This window comes from Urtica dioica, chromosome 3 (assembly GCF_054948205.1).
Source record: "Urtica dioica subsp. dioica isolate 48M chromosome 3, U.dioica_male_clone48M_v1_H2, whole genome shotgun sequence".
NCBI classification, from domain to species: Eukaryota; Viridiplantae; Streptophyta; class Magnoliopsida; order Rosales; family Urticaceae; genus Urtica; species Urtica dioica.
In genome coordinates this window covers 33,502,437-33,517,978 of record NC_142758.1, presented here as the reverse complement: position 1 = coordinate 33,517,978, position 15,542 = coordinate 33,502,437, and the positions used below count along the sequence as shown (strand labels likewise).

Here is a 15,542-nt window from a genome sequence, read left to right as displayed (position 1 = left end):
TAGGGTGCGTTTTTTATATACGTTTTGTTCTTTTTTCATTATTTAGTGTTTAATTTTGCTCTAGATATATAGCAATATAAAAAATTCAAGTTTTTTCATACATCCAATCTTTGGTAAAATGACCACGAGATTTTATTAATAAAACAACAAAAAAAACGTTAATAATCGTAAATAACCCTTAAATATTGAGGACATTAATGGAACGCTAAAATTGTTCAAATAATGTCATATCACCATATGGACTATTTACTTAAAGAATAAATGAAATTTTTTTCCCCTCAATTATGTCGTGTTTAATGCCTGTCCCTACGTAGTATAAAACTGTATTTTTGCCCCGTTCAATTTGTGCGATTTTGTTTAAAACCCTTCTGCTAAAGTTTTCGTCTAAACTAACACGAATTCAGCATGTGCCTCTCTCTCTCTCTGCTTGCATATCCCTTAAGCTTCTTCATGGCGGCGATAATCGGCGAGATTGGAGCTCTGTGAAAGAAGAAAATGAGGTTACTACAGAGCCGGAGAGAGAAGCGAAACTCATGCTCGTGACATTTCCGCCTCTCCAATCGCCGCCTCCTATAATTTAATTAACAACACGAGGTGCTGCATTTTTTCGACATAAATCTCTGTCACAACATTATGTTTCCAATGCTCTACACTAATTCTTTGTTCATACAAGAGCTTTGGCCGCAGGAAGAAACAGATTTCTTCTTTTATATTTATGGAGGAACAAAAGCTTCGGATTTACGGCTGCATTTGGCCAAGGCCGTGAGCGTCAGGTTTTTCATCTAGGAAGGACTGAACGAAGTGAGATATTGAGCAGCCGAGAGAGAGGCAAAGAGAAGAGAGAGTTCAGACAAGGCTCGAGTGGAGCTGCTTCTCCATCAGTGATTTCTTGCTTTTCTCTGTCCGATTCGGAGCTCAGAGTCTGATACTCCGAAGGCGGCTTCCTAATTCTCAGCACTCTCTATTTTTGACAGGTACTTCAAAATCAAACTCAATAATGATATGTTATTATCTTATCGAACAAACGGTTCATGAATCATGATAATTTATGCTTCCCTATCTTCAATGATTTTTTTTTTCTCTATCAGATCGATCATTCTCATGGCTGACTTTTCTTAGGTTTCCTGATTCTCAATTCTATCTCTATTTTGGCATGTACTTCAAAATCGTCCTCCCTTCCCTTTCCTCTGCTTTCTCTGAGTAAGGATTTCTTCTCAAATCTCTATGGCTTCATGACGAAAACAAAGCTTGAGCGCTGCGAGGATGGCGCCCAGAGAGAGTATATTTTATTCATAGGAGGGTAGTTTCGAATATTTACGGTTATACTGTTATTCAGCCGATCACGTGAGAGGCACATGACGAATTCTACTTAATTTAGACGACTAACTTAATAGAAGGGTTTCAAACAAAATCGCACAAATTCAAGGCAAAAAGTGCAGTTTTTAAACTTCGTAGAGACAGGTGTTAAACATGACATAGTTGTAAGGGAAAAAAATGTAATTTGTTCTTACTTAAAATTTAACAAATCTTTAAATTTTGATGATTTAATTACTTATAAATTTGAAGAATGAAATTCATAAAAAGAAAACCAAAACCTATAAATAATATTAATTGCCAATTACGAAGTACCACCAACTAGTAAACCCAAAACGAAGCACCGCCTCTCAATCAAAATCAAACTCTCCCTTATCCCATCAAATCAAATGCTCATTCGTAGCATCCCCCTCGCCATCCCCGATCCCCTCCTCATTTTAGTCATCGACTATAACCTTTAGCGGCAGCAGCAGCGGAGTTTGATTTTGAACAAATAAAAGGCTTTTCATTAAATAATGGGTAAGATACCCATAAGTACAAATATCAAACACCAATCCACATAGAAAGGTAGGACCTCAAATTGAATAAAATTCAAAACTAGAATCGAATGATGGAACATCGTGTATAAAAAATCGTAAACGCTATATTAGAGAAAATTAATGGCTCTTTTGATAGACCATGCAAAGTTAATGAATGAATTCAAACTCCCGAGAGCCGCTCACTACGAGGAAAACCCCAAAGACAACAAATACGTCTTCGGGACATAAACCCACAGTTGAAATGTGAAAAACACAAACTAGAGTCCAGACACTAGAGTATAAAAAATAAAGAAAAAATATCAAATAACAAAAACATAAATATTCTACTTGCTTAAGATGAGAGCTTCGAAATCGTCGGTGGCTCGGGTGAGTGAAGAAAGCAATTTTGAGAACAATATTGTAGTCCCATGACGATGGTGGTAAAGAAACGGTGGAAGAAGAAGCTCATTCGCAACAACAAATTGAGACACAAATGTCTCTAGAGGGAAAAGCAGCGTTTTCAAAGCAAAGAATTTAGGCTTTGGTTATAGAGAAAAAGGGGAGTGTTATTTTACTTTTTTATATATGTTTTGTTCTTTTTTCAATATTTGTTTTAATATATGTATCATTAAAGATTATAGACAATATCAATGCTAGAATATTTACCAATCAATGGTAAGATTACAGACAATATAATTATGGGCGATTCAAAGTGGCCTTGCCATAATTATATAACCATCTTACTCTTGAAAGATAGAAGAAAAAAAACTAGACACATGAGACAAACTAGACCTAGACTCAATACAAGAGAAAATCATTGTGGGTGTAGGACTTAACCTCACCACTCAATACCCACAAATTCGAGCCAACAGCACAAAAACGACCTGAGTTGAGAATCAGGCACAATCAGCTCGCCACAAGCCCAGTCTAAAGATGCTCAGCGTCCTACCAATCCAAGGTCAAGACCATCTGCGCGTTCAACCCGGAAGAACAGGTCTTCCCCCATCTTCTCGCCACCTCGACGCCGGGCCAGCACGCACGTTGCACCTTAGAGTCCTCCGGGCTGACCACGTGTCCTCCAGATCAACAATGGTGCAGCATCAACTTCACCTATAAATAGGCGATGAAATAAGTTTCTTAGGCACGCAATTCCTCATAATCTTACTTTTGAATTATTGTATTGTTCTCATATTGTTGAGCTCGTCAACTCCCAGTTTGTGATTGAGCTCGACCCCAATTGTAATCAGTCCGATCAGTTTGCAAAAATGTCTTTTATATTGGTTACCCTTTATTTTTAGTCGTTTATTTTTCGATTTTACGTTTTACTTCAATTCTTATACGACGAATTCTTGAGATCCACACAAATATAAATAAATACGATTCACAAATATATTATATAGTTTCGTGATTATTGAAAGACCGAATCCGACATCAACAATCGTCTCTCTAAAGTATGGACCACCATCTTATGCAAGTGACTCCACAAAATATATAGACAACCTCCTCCAAAGCCCACGAAATGAGAAGACGTAAGACCGCCTTTACTTTTTTGAAAGAGAAATTGTCTTGAAAGTGCCGAAACCATCGTGACAAATCATGTGAAAATGATGATAGCTTCAATGCTGATGCAATTCGAAAAACGGGGAGAGAAGCATCGACATCTAACATGGAGAAGTTTGGTTAATGCGTTTTCCTCCGTATTGGGAAGCGATCTTGTTAATGAACAAGACCTTACTTCCCCAAATGACAACTTAATTTGTTGACCTGCTCTAATTTTCATAAACACACTATACGTGACATTTCATATAAGTATGATGATACAATGATAAAAACGAAGAAATATATAGGCTTCTGTTAAAAAATAAATAAATAAATAAACAGTCTTATTGTTTCATATATACCAGATATTTGATAAGAGATATACCAATAAGAAAAAAGATACATATAAAATAACATCAAATCCACATTTTTTTTTATTGATAAAAATTTTGTGCCTAAAAAATATATACTATATATTTCTTGTACACCTGAACCCAAAGATTATAATTTTTTTTTAATAAATTCTTACCAACATAAATACTTATGTTTTTGTAGTGAAAATGTTGTCTATTTGTGGTTATAACAATACATAAAAAAAAAAAAAAAAATTAAGTTCACATGGTAATCATAAATATGCTTATTTATTTTTGAGAAATTTAGCTTATTGCATTTATAAAAAGTTGGTTTTAACTATATACCCTCCTCTAATTTTCGTTTTCTTTTTTTTTATATATTTTTAGCCCACATCAGCAAAAAAACATCCGAAATTACCTATATACCCATCATATAACCTTTTTTTTTAAATAATAAGAAAAAAATAAAACTCTTCACTCCCGCTCTTCTTTCACACTCCTTCTCCCTCGTCTCCAACCCTCTCCAAACGGCCAAAAACAAAAAGAAAAAAAAACTTCTCTTCTCAGTGGTCTCCTTCTCGCCGTGCTATCTCAACTCTCAGTCCGCGAGAAAACCAGCTCCGACTGTTCAGAATCGAGAGCCTCTTCTCTGTCTCTCAATCCTCGAAGTTTGGATTTATTATTATTATTTTAATGGTGATTGATTAGAGAGAACCCTAGATTGAATCGGATTGGATTTTGCTAGTAAAAATCCTTACTAAAAGTCCCATATTTCGTGGATGTCGATAATTTTCCTCAGGAATATTCCCTATGCTCTCTTGAAATGCAATAGTTTATCGGCCCTTGGGAAAGTCGTATTTGGGATTTTTCTCTGTCGATTTCTGTGATTGAAGGTGTATATGAGATTCACAAGTTATCTGTTTGATTCAATGTTTGAAGATTAGGGTTCATAATCATGTGTTTAGTAATAGATTCATTCAAAGTATGAATTATGTTAAACTGACAGACTCACCGGGGAGCTGTTATGCTGAAGATGATTTGTTGAACTCTCCACGCAAACACACAAAAATCCAGAAAATAGTACTATATTTGTGAATTGCGAGCAAAGTCGGCAGTGGAGGAGTTTAACAAAAGCTATAAAGAATTTTATAGCAATTGAATGAGCTTTGATATTTATTGCTTTTTTTTCTTTCTCTTCTACCACGCCGAAAGTGAAACAATAATTCATGTAGTTAGTGGGACTGTGGAAGAAATAAAGTTTTTCATCCTTATTTTTTTAAGTAAAAGCATTAAGACATACACGGTTTCACGCATTTAGTAATATAAATGTAGAATTTTTATGTTGTGATTAAGAATTGCAGGCTGTAAATGTTATGAAAAAAGATTAGATGTGTTGTATTATTGACAAGCTTTGATGTTGTATTAAAAACATCAATGCTTGACTAGAAAAAAAAAAGTTGATAGATTCACGTAAAAGGTTGGGTTTTTAATTGTTCTAACTACTTTATTGTTTATAAATTCGAGATTCAAAATTCACAGAGATTAAATCTGCGATGCTTTAATCTACTTACCAGTAGAACAGCTCTAGTGGCCACAATTAATTGATCTACTGACAATTAGAGCTGATCTACTGGTCAGTAGATCAATTAATCGTGGCTCTACTGACCATTAGAGTTCATCTACTGGTCAGTGGAGTAATATGAATTATTTTGAATGTTGTATTAAAATACACTCTCTTTTTTGTAGATATGGATATATGAGATGGTACCTGCAATAGCAAAGGAACACGTTGAGTTGATAAGTGAAAGTACGTATCCACGTATTTTACGATGGAAAACTAAGAAGTGGAATAAACGAAACTCTCCTAAGTTGAGGTCTGCTAGTAATTGAATCTAATATGACCATGACAAGAAGCACACAAAATTGAATAAATGACAATTGGTTTAGATAGTCACTGAAATCTTACCTTGATGATATGAGAATATTTCAATGTGGATACGGACATTGTCTTAAACAGATTGCTTGGTTCGCTATATCCCATTAGTGAGTTGAGTGGTTGGTTGGTTTTGGAATATGATGGATTTGTTACCAATAAGCGTTTTAACTTTTTTTTTTCTTTGTAGAACAGATTCTGCTCCAGTCTACAGCTCAGTAGACTACTCTACTGAACTGTAGAGTAAAAAAATATTAATAGAATTAAGAAAAATAATAATTATAACTTGTTTGCTACTGTTCTTACGTTTTTTCAGATCAAAGATTTAGAACCATTGAAGCCAGTTCTTAAAGAGGACGATTGTGGCCAGTAGAGCTGCATTTAATTGATCTACTTACCAGTAGATCAGCTCTAATAGCTACAATTAATTGATCTACTGACCATTAGAGCTGATCTACTGGTCAGTAGATCAATTCATCGTGGCTCTACTGCCATTAGAGCTGATCTACTGGTAAGTAGATCAATTAATCGTGGCTCTACTGACCATTAGAGTTGATCTACTAGTCAGTAGAGTAATATGAATTATTTTGAATGTTGTATTAAAATACACTTTTTTTTTGTAGATATGGATATATGAGATGGTACCTGCAATAGCAAAGGAACACGCATAGAAACAAAAAGCGCTCCTTGTGGAATACATGCAATCAAATATATCGAGTTTGATTCCGCCGGAGTAGGCTTTGAAGATATAAACGATGCTAACGTTCCACTCTTTAAGAAGAAGATGGCCGTTGATATTTTTAAGGCAATTGGGAACCTTGACTTATATTCAATATATGTACTAGTTAAGTATATTATGTGTCTTGATACTATTGTTTTTAGAAATTAATATGATGAACAAGTCCTTGAGAAGGTATTTTAAAGGCATTAACGTTTTTATAGAAATCCAAGGTTCTACCGAGCGGTAGAGCTACTCTACTGGTCAGTAGTTTTAGTGGTTCTACTGAGCATTAGAGCTACTCTACTGGTCAGTAGATTAATATTACTAGTGGTTCTACCGAGCATTAGAGCTACTCTACTGATCAGTAGATCAATATTACTAGTGGTTCTACCGAGCATTAGAGCTACTCTACTGGTCAGTAGATCAATTAATTATAATTAGATTCATCTATAACATTAGTGACAAATTTACTGCTCTACTGATCTACTGCAAATTAACCAATATCAGTAGAGTTCGACGATCATCTTCAACATTCGAAAATATTTTCCAATCAAAGTTTCATTGAGTTAGATACATATTTTTATGGTTCAAATCTAACAAAGTTTTCAATATAACACAACAAAATAAGTATCAAACTCGAAATATAAAAATTTAATGGATGAATTTACCTAAAACAAAGCCCTAGTTTGTTTAGAGCTTGAGTTTTTGCAACGTCAATACCGTTCAAGTACAGTCCGACCGTTGCCAAAACTCGCCGTCGCCGGAACTCATCTTCGCCGCCGGAACGTCAACTTCCGCCCGAATGAAGCTTTGATGGCTGGTGTGGTGAACGAGCCCAAGCACGAGAGCACCTTCTCAAGATGTATCTCCAGGCTGTTTTTTTTTTTTTAAAAAAAATTAATAAAAAAAGAAAAAGAGAAGGGTATATGAGGTATTATTTGTTTAAGAAAGGTATTCACTTAAAATTGTAACTTTTAAGGGCATGGAACAAAATGTGATAATTTTTAAGGGTAAGAACCAAAATCACCCTTTATTTTTAGTTATTTGGATGTTTAAAAATTATATTTTGAATTAAAGATCGAAAGGAAAGAAAGTGTCGAAAATAAAAAAATAAACTTGAGACATGAGACATCTAATATATCCTAAATAATAATATTATATTAATTCATAAAAAAGAAAAGCAAAACCTATAAATAATATTAATCCACAATAGTACACCCAAAAGGAAACAGGAAACACCACCTCTCAATCAAAGTCAAAGTCAAACTCAAACTCCCTTATCCCTTGAAATAAAATGCTCGTCATCCGCAGCATCCCCACCCCCAATCCCCTCCTCCGCCGCCGCCGTGTACAACCCTCGGCGTTGGCGGCGGCGGAGTTCTCGGTCCCGGACTCGGCCCTGGAGTCCCGCGGGTTGTCGCTGCGCCGGACGGCGGATGGCCTGGACATGGCGCGGCTGAACGACGTGTTCGCGGCGGTGGGGTTCCCGCGGCGCGACCCTGGGCGCATCCGGACGGCGCTGGAGCACACGGACGCGCTGCTGTGGGTGGAGCACCGCCGGTCCGCCGCCCCCGTGGCCTTCGCGAGGGCCACCGGCGACGGGGTCTTCAACGCCATCATATGGGACGTCGTCGTCGACCCATCGTTCCAGGGGATCGGGCTCGGAAAGGCTGTGGTTGAGAGGCTCGTTCAGGATCTCTTGTCTAAAGGGATCTCCAACATTGCGCTCTACTCCGAGCCTCGGGTTTTGGGCTTCTATAGGCCTTTGGGATTCGTGTCTGACCCAGATGGCATCCGAGGGATGGTTTACTCTCGCAACCCCAACAAGAAGAGATGATTCATTATGAAATTCATCCATGTGCTCCTTTTACAGCGGAGATCAAAGCCAAGGAGAAGAAATTTCTTTTTGGTGAAAATTTGTTTCTTGCAGTTAATCTTTTTTTTTTCCTTAAACTCCAATAATGGGGATTAATTACCGTTAAAGTGTATTGATAAGTTCTGTAATATATATATATATATATATTGCTTCAAATATATAAGTTTCGAATTGAAAATACGTACTACGAGAGAGCTCAAGGAAGGACTCCAATGATCGAGAAATTTTGTTTCAATTGTTAAAAGGTTAAGAAGTTCTGAGCAAAAAAAAAAAAAAACTGTTAAAAGTATCGGGATAGTAAATGTGAAATAGAAAGGAACCAAGAGTCAAAATTGATTCATTTATTGATCAGTTAAAAAGGAACTGGAAAACGGGTGAAGCGAGAAACAAGTGATACACACCGATCTATAAAAGCGAAATAGAAAGATCTAAGAGTTGTCTTTGGCGTTTTGGACGAATGCAGCGGAGCAAAGGATCGAAGCGATGAAAGCGAAGACTCCGAATCCAATCACCAGAGAGAACCCAGCCACCGTCAAGTCCATCATGGACTGCAAGCTCAAACCCATCAAAGATATCATCTTTCTGCTTCTTTCGATGGAATCAATGTCTCGACTCTCGAGTTCGGATTTGGGGCGGCTTTCTTTCCTTAGATTTGGAGAGGACATTTACACAAAACCGGGTTTTTATGGGGTTTCGGTTTCTGGGTTTGTGTGCTTAGCGATGACAATTTGCACGTGTCATCTTAATAAACTTGTTGAGCAGACAATATCAGTGATGTGTTTTCGGGGTTGCGTTGTGGGCTTGGTTTTGGGCTTATCTAGTGGGTTATGTAATTGGGCTCGCGTAAAGTCTCGCTTTTACACGAACCTTATCCTCACGCGTTTAGTATTTGTTTCCCAAGACAACATATATGTATATATATATATATATATATATATATATATATATATATATATATATATTTCTAACAAAATTATATATAACAACATAAATACTTACTATGTGACAAAGACAATTATGAATTCATAGTTCTAAAAAGATATTGTAGAGCAAGAGAAAACTTGTGGGACCCACACCACAAAACTGTGGGATCCTCCCCCATTTTTAACTCCGTCAGAAGAAAAAGAATAATAAAAAATTAAATAATTTTTTTAGATATGTTTGATAGAAATAATATAATGATAGTTTCATGAATTGTTTAGAGGATATATTTAAAAAAATCAATATTTTCTTCTCTATTTCTCTTTTTTTTTTTTAAATTGAAAGAATTGAAAATAGTGGGATCGGAGAATCATGAATTCCTTCAAATTTTTCATATTTTCTTTTTTTCCTCCCTATCAAACAAGTGCACGTGTCACATAAAAAAAAAAAAAAAATCCCGCTCCCTCGCCTTCCCCCTCTATCAAACAAAGCTTTAGCGGAATGACAAGTCTAACATAGATCCTAAATACGTACAAAACAGACATGTAACACATATATTAGGTTTTAGACTACTTAACCCTAATGATATAGTCGATATTTAAATTCTCTTGTCAAACACTACTAGATTATATTGATTGATGCGCTACGATAAAGCAGTCTATTTTGGTTGATGATTTTGACTCCTTACGTTGCAAGCCTTGAGAGGAGAACTTAGTTGAGATATTATTTGCTGAGATGAACTTGGCTGATATGAATTTTGTTGAGGTCAATTTTGCATCATTTACTGCTTCTTCTTCTTCTCCTTCTTCAAATGAAAAACTTTCTTAGGCTAGAGTTCCTTTATGTTCTTTGGAGAGTTTCTAACATCACCAGTTTAAGCAATAATATTCTTCAAGGGAATGCTAGCGTTTTTATGAGACATTTTTGCGAAAAAAAATTCATAACAACAAATCTAACGTTCGGATTAATTCAAAAACTGTCGTATCTTTTTTATTTTTATTTTTTGAAGCTAAATGGAAACAAGATGGATAAATTAGACAGAAAAGTATAATCTATAAAGAATAAATTAGAATGTAAAGGTGACATGATAAAAATGGGTAACATTTCTCAATTATCATCAAGTATCGTGCATATGTAATTAAATTTATTATTTCGAATAGTGCAAGTATAAAAAGTGATTTTGCAACAAACTGTAAATGAAAAATAAAAGTCTGTCGTATAGAAAAAGAAAAAATTGTGTCCACGTCGGTGTCCAAAACTTTATTTCCATGATAAATAAAAAAAAATCAAAATATTCAATCGTTCGTAACTGCTATATATGGCACATCGAATCAGAAAAATTGGCCATGGTAAATATCTTGTACAATTTTACATGTAATTTACATTATGTAGACCTTATGCTTTGGGAAAGATGAACTCCTCGGCTGCTACGAAACATGAACAACATGGCCACAAGACATTTCCTACGTATTGAATTTTCCTTTACCGTTTCAGAAAGGAAAAAAAAAAAAAAAAAAAAAAAACCTTAATAGAATAGGTGTACTCACCAACGCAAAAACATAGAGAGGACACACAAGTTATGTTTGGGCGAAGTTTAGGTACCTACCATTGCTAAAATCGTTCTACATACCGATCGGTCCTAAACCTGAATGCACATATAATTAGGGTTAGAATATTCAAAATATAAATTACGGGGAGGGGAGGGGGACTGATATGCACAAATAATTCGAAGCGGGCGTTAATTTGTAAATTTTTAAAGTAAAAAAAATTAAAAAAAGTGAAAAAAACTAGCCAAATCCAAGGCCTACATTGGCTCCGTCCTTGCAAAAATAGAAATTGGTACCTTGGCGTGGTAATCTCGGCATGGAGGGTCTCCGTGATCGCATCGGTGGCGGTCTTGAAGGCATCGGAATTGGCGGTCTTGAATTAGGTGGCGGAGTTGGCATTCGCATTGGAGTCCGGTATCGCCTTTTTTCCAGCGTTGGATTCGGAGCATAGACTACCACCGCGTCGCATGTCAGAAAAGTCTTTGCCACCGAAGCCGCGTGCTCTAAGCAACATCTAACTACCTGCCAATCCGAAAATAAAAATAGAAAATTTGATTTCATAAGGAAAGAAAAAATACTAAAAATAAAAATAAAAATTTCTCTTGCATTTAATCTAGGAATTGGAATACCACGGTACGCGGTATATTTTTTTGCAGTACACTACGAATTATATGAAAGCAATTTATACACGTCCCTCTGGACATATTCTCAAATCATTTCGCTATCTGACGATTGAATTATTTATCATTTACATTATTGTAATAACTTTGGCATCATTCATTTATTTTTATTTTTTTATATATATATTTGCGCATTGTTTTGTAAACATGTCAAGTGGTCATATGAAACTCTGTTATTCTAGTAAAAAAATTAAAAATAAACGTTATATCCATCTGTAAACAGTATATTCATCGGTGTAAGTATTTAAGATTTCTACGCAATATCTTCGTTAGTAATCGGTATCTCTGTAATTGTAATATGAAATCGAGTGTAACCATTAATATCCGTATTTCAATCGAACCGAACTATTTAGTACCTTTGTAGGATCCATGATTCCTGCTCTCATAAGATCCTCGTACCGATCTTTTGCCGCATTGTACCCGAACATCGCATCGTCATTTGACAGAATCTGCAAATAATATAAAGAAACTATTTCCAAAGCAGCAACAAAACACAGTCACTTGGAAACCGTAATGATGCGTGGACTTACCTTTTCCACAACAACACTTCCATTTACGCCGGAGTTTTTCGCTATCAGCTTCACCGGGTAGCTCAAGGCTCTTCTAAAGATCTCGGCTCCGATCTGCGTTTATCAATTATTATTAATCATCAATCATCGTGGAGATCTTAATCGATTTAATTTGTGTTTGAAAAACAAAAAACAAAAATACCTTTTGTTCTTCGTTGTCCAAGGCTTCTTTAATGACATCTATTTTCTTCGAAAGCCTCAAAAGGCTACAGCCACCGCCGACCACAACACCTTCCTCGATCGCTGCCTGAGATTCGAGAAAAAGCTTTAGAAACTGCATTGGCCATGACAAAGAGAGAAAGCTTTTTTTTTTTTTTTTTTTTTTTTTTTCTTGCCTTTGTGGCATTTAAAGCATCTTCGATCCTTAGCTGTTTGTCCTTCAACTCCACTTGCGTTTGCGCTCCTACCTATTTGTTAAAATCGTCAAAGAATCAATTGCATCAGAAAAATAACAAAAAATTGGCTACGTAACCCACCTGAACTATAAGAATTGTAAATTAACCAACCTTTGGTAAATAATTTGTAAATAGCCAACTTGCATACGTGGCAGCCTATTAACTATCTTTTTTACATGTTTGGCTGGATTAAATAAGTTTTTTACTAATCTGTTAATAAGTTAACTTGGCTATATACAAGAAATTAACGAAAGGTGGGCTATATCTCAATTCACTATAACCGTGTGGCTATATAACTTAATAACCCGAAAAATAATCTATTCGTTTTTGAAATGGAAGTTGGATTACGTACCTGGAGAATCGCAATCCCGCCCGATAACCTTGCTATTCGTTCATTCAATACCTTCTTCGGAAACTTTTCTAATGTGTTCTGAAAATTAGCGAAGTTGAAATCGGCCAAATTTTAATGAGAAGAGACAGTCTAAATATTAATCCTAACTGCTTAGATTGTGTTACTCTGCCACTGTTCAAGTCTTCCTCTTGTTTGAGGTAAATGTTTAAATCCCACCAATGAAAATGTTCAATGTAATTGTTTGTCCTTACTGAAACTAAAGGGTGTTAATTTGACTCACTTGCATGAGGTTTCGGAGCTGAGAGACCCGCTTTTCAACCACTCCACGTGTGCTTCCATCGGTGACGATCAACGTCGAGTCTTTGGTGATAACGACCTTCGTGGCCGAGCCCAACACCTCTTTACCAGCCTTTTCAAGCCTAAGACCCATCTCATCTCTTATAACCGTGCCTGCAATGCAAATCGTTTGAATCTCTCAACGGAACCAAAAAAAAGCAAATAGTTCCTTCATTCCCAAGTAACTCCAAAGCAAAATACAAAGGTAGAGAACAATACCACCGGTTAGGATTGCGATGTCATCCAAGCAATGACTTTTGCGCTCCCCAAAAGCCGGGGCTTTAATTGCGGCGGCTTTGATGTTGCCTTTGAGTTTATTTTTAATGACCGGAGCCAGAGCTTCCTGCTCGATTCCTTCGGCAATAATCACAATCGGAAATTGTTCCTTCACCGCCGCATCAAGTATTCCAAACATCTCCTTCGCGTCCGCTATTTTTTTGTCAACCAAAAGCAACTAAAAAAAAAAAAACAGAATTAAACCGTGCGCTCAATGGAATGTGACAAAAGATATCTAGTCTTTAATTATTTTTTTTTGTAACCTTGCAGTTGTGAAACTCGACGGTCATCTTTTGCCGATCGGTGACAAAGTAAGGCGACAAGTAACCGCGATCGAAGTGCATTCCTTCCACAATTTGTAGACTGTTCTCCGTGGCCTTCCCTTTCTCAATTGTAACGACGCCCTCTTTGCCTACTTTGTGTAGAGCATCAGAGACCATGTTTCCGATGGTGTAGTCATTGCCTGCGCTGATAGCTGCCACGTGTGCCAGCTCGTGATCCTCGATCTAAATGCGACAAAAACGAATATCAAATATAATGTTGATCCGTTAATTAACACGGTATCAGAGCAAATTTGTAATAAAGAAAAAAAATATATAATACTTGCAAACAAAATATATATTAATGACCGTCATATACCTTGCGAGACAAGAATTTGAGCTCAGAAACAAGGGCATTTCCAGTCTTCTCAATTCCACGAGCGATTTGAACTGGGTTCATGCCAGCTGAAATTACCTAAAAAAGTTTCTATGCTCAATTGAACAAAAATATTATAGACTGATAATTATATAGTGGGTTTTTCGCCCATACCTTGACACCCTCTGAAATAAGACCTTGAGCAAGAATAATCGAAGTAGTGGAACCGTCACCGGCGAGATCGTTGGTCTTTGCTCCAGCTTGCCTCACTAGTTTCACTCCCACATTCTCCACAGGATCTTCTAGTTCAATCTTCGACCACGCCAAAATGAATTTCATGAACGCATTTTTTCACATTGTTCAAAGGCCACATTTGGAGCTTCGATTTTACAATGGAAAATGAAAATTTGAAGCAAACTGATAATTTGAAAACCAATTGTGAGGAAACCTCAATTTTATCTACTTAATCTCTTTTTTTTTTTCTTTTTTTTTTTTTTTTTGAAGAGGGACACTCATGTGCCCATTTACATGTTCAAATTTGTTGAAAAATTTACTTGGATATATATTCTCCATTTTCTCAACTTAGCAAAATGAAATCTCAATTTCAGTTAAATATTTTTCTTCAGATGTTCAATGCTCTAAACAAGTTACCAAATTTTAAGAGTGAAAAAATATGATGCGAGTAATACCTCTTTGAGAACAGTCTCACCGTCATTAACAATCTTAGGAGGTCCATATTTATTTTGAAGCACCACATTCCTTCCCTTGGGACCCAATGTGACGCCGAGCAAATCCGCTACCATATTTACCCCTGCCTGCACCTCATTATTACCCAAGAACCGGAAAGCCAATAGTCTTTTGAAAATCGCTGGCGTTTGCTTTTAAGGTTTTAATATATCACGTACCTGAAGCTTCTTTCTGGTTGAACCGTCTTTGTTGAAGTGAATTTCTTTGGCATCGGCTCTTGGGTTTAGTGCAAAAGAAGAGGCGCTATGTCTTTTCGGCCGTGGCGATGGGTTGGTTTTTAAAACTAGAGCAGAGATTGGGTTTGGAGAACAAGCCATGGGTTCTCGGCGAGCTTCGTGTATTTTTCCCGAGTAAATTGTCGCCAAAATATCTCAGTGGTTTTTGATATGGCTATAACAGAGATAGTCCTCTACTGGAGGATAAGAGGGAGAAAGAATATGATGGATTTACGGGCTACAAAGAATATTTTGGCGCTATTTGGTGTGGCATAGAGTTTTAACTTGTGGTGTTAATGTTATTTTTTTCCGTGCGTATTTATTGTCAGAAAATTTAGATTAAATTTCACACACACATATATATAAATTAAATTTTAAAATCAGAAAATTACATATTACCAAATATTTTCACCACCATCAAATTAGGGACAATTAGGTCAGTAGCCAAATATTTCACCTTTCCTTTAAAAATATCCAATATTTCACTAATTAATTAAGAAAATAGTCCACCAAATCGAAGTTAATTAATTTATTGCGTAGCTTAATTTAGTTTACTTCAAAAAATATCACATCAAACTTAAATATATTAAATCAAATGATTTAATTAATTAATT

At 36.1% G+C, this 15,542-nt stretch overlaps 3 protein-coding genes across 7 annotated transcripts; 1 reads left to right on the top strand and 2 right to left on the bottom strand.

Annotated features, from left to right (window-relative positions):
- Positions 1-7,445: 7,445 nt before the first annotated feature.
- On the top strand, positions 7,446-8,497 carry LOC149402619 (Acyl-CoA N-acyltransferases (NAT) superfamily protein). Its single transcript, XM_089608178.1, has one exon. It carries the CDS (start codon positions 7,673-7,675, stop codon positions 8,213-8,215), a length of 543 nt encoding a protein of 180 aa, XP_089464304.1. The 5' UTR covers positions 7,446-7,672; the 3' UTR covers positions 8,216-8,497.
- An 83-nt stretch (positions 8,498-8,580) lies between these two features.
- On the bottom strand, positions 8,581-8,987 carry LOC149402618 (chaperonin 60 subunit beta). The gene has a single exon (XM_089608179.1). It carries the CDS (start codon positions 8,917-8,919, stop codon positions 8,683-8,685), a length of 237 nt encoding a protein of 78 aa, XP_089464305.1. The 5' UTR covers positions 8,920-8,987; the 3' UTR covers positions 8,581-8,682.
- Positions 8,988-10,392: 1,405 nt separating this feature from the next.
- CPN60BETA4 (TCP-1/cpn60 chaperonin family protein) lies at positions 10,393-15,171 on the bottom strand. 5 transcript variants are annotated; one of them, XR_016296094.1, is made up of 15 exons: positions 14,872-15,171; positions 14,656-14,781; positions 14,141-14,278; positions 13,970-14,065; positions 13,594-13,836; positions 13,274-13,508; positions 12,999-13,168; positions 12,719-12,796; positions 12,307-12,378; positions 12,114-12,218; positions 11,933-12,025; positions 11,759-11,851; positions 11,019-11,244; positions 10,723-10,820; positions 10,393-10,638 (listed from the first exon to the last, which is right to left on the bottom strand). XR_016296094.1 is itself a non-coding variant. In XM_089609452.1 (15 exons), the coding sequence occupies exons 1-14, from the start codon at positions 15,028-15,030 to the stop codon at positions 10,798-10,800; spliced, it is 1,857 nt and encodes a 618-aa protein (XP_089465578.1). In that variant the 5' UTR covers positions 15,031-15,171; the 3' UTR covers positions 10,393-10,655; positions 10,782-10,797. The 5 variants fall into 5 exon arrangements, 4 of the variants coding, with proteins under 4 accessions (XP_089465578.1, XP_089465579.1, XP_089465577.1 ...); XM_089609452.1 differs by having other exon boundaries at positions 10,393-10,655; positions 10,782-10,820; XM_089609453.1 differs by having other exon boundaries at positions 10,782-10,820.
- Positions 15,172-15,542: the final 371 nt, after the last annotated feature.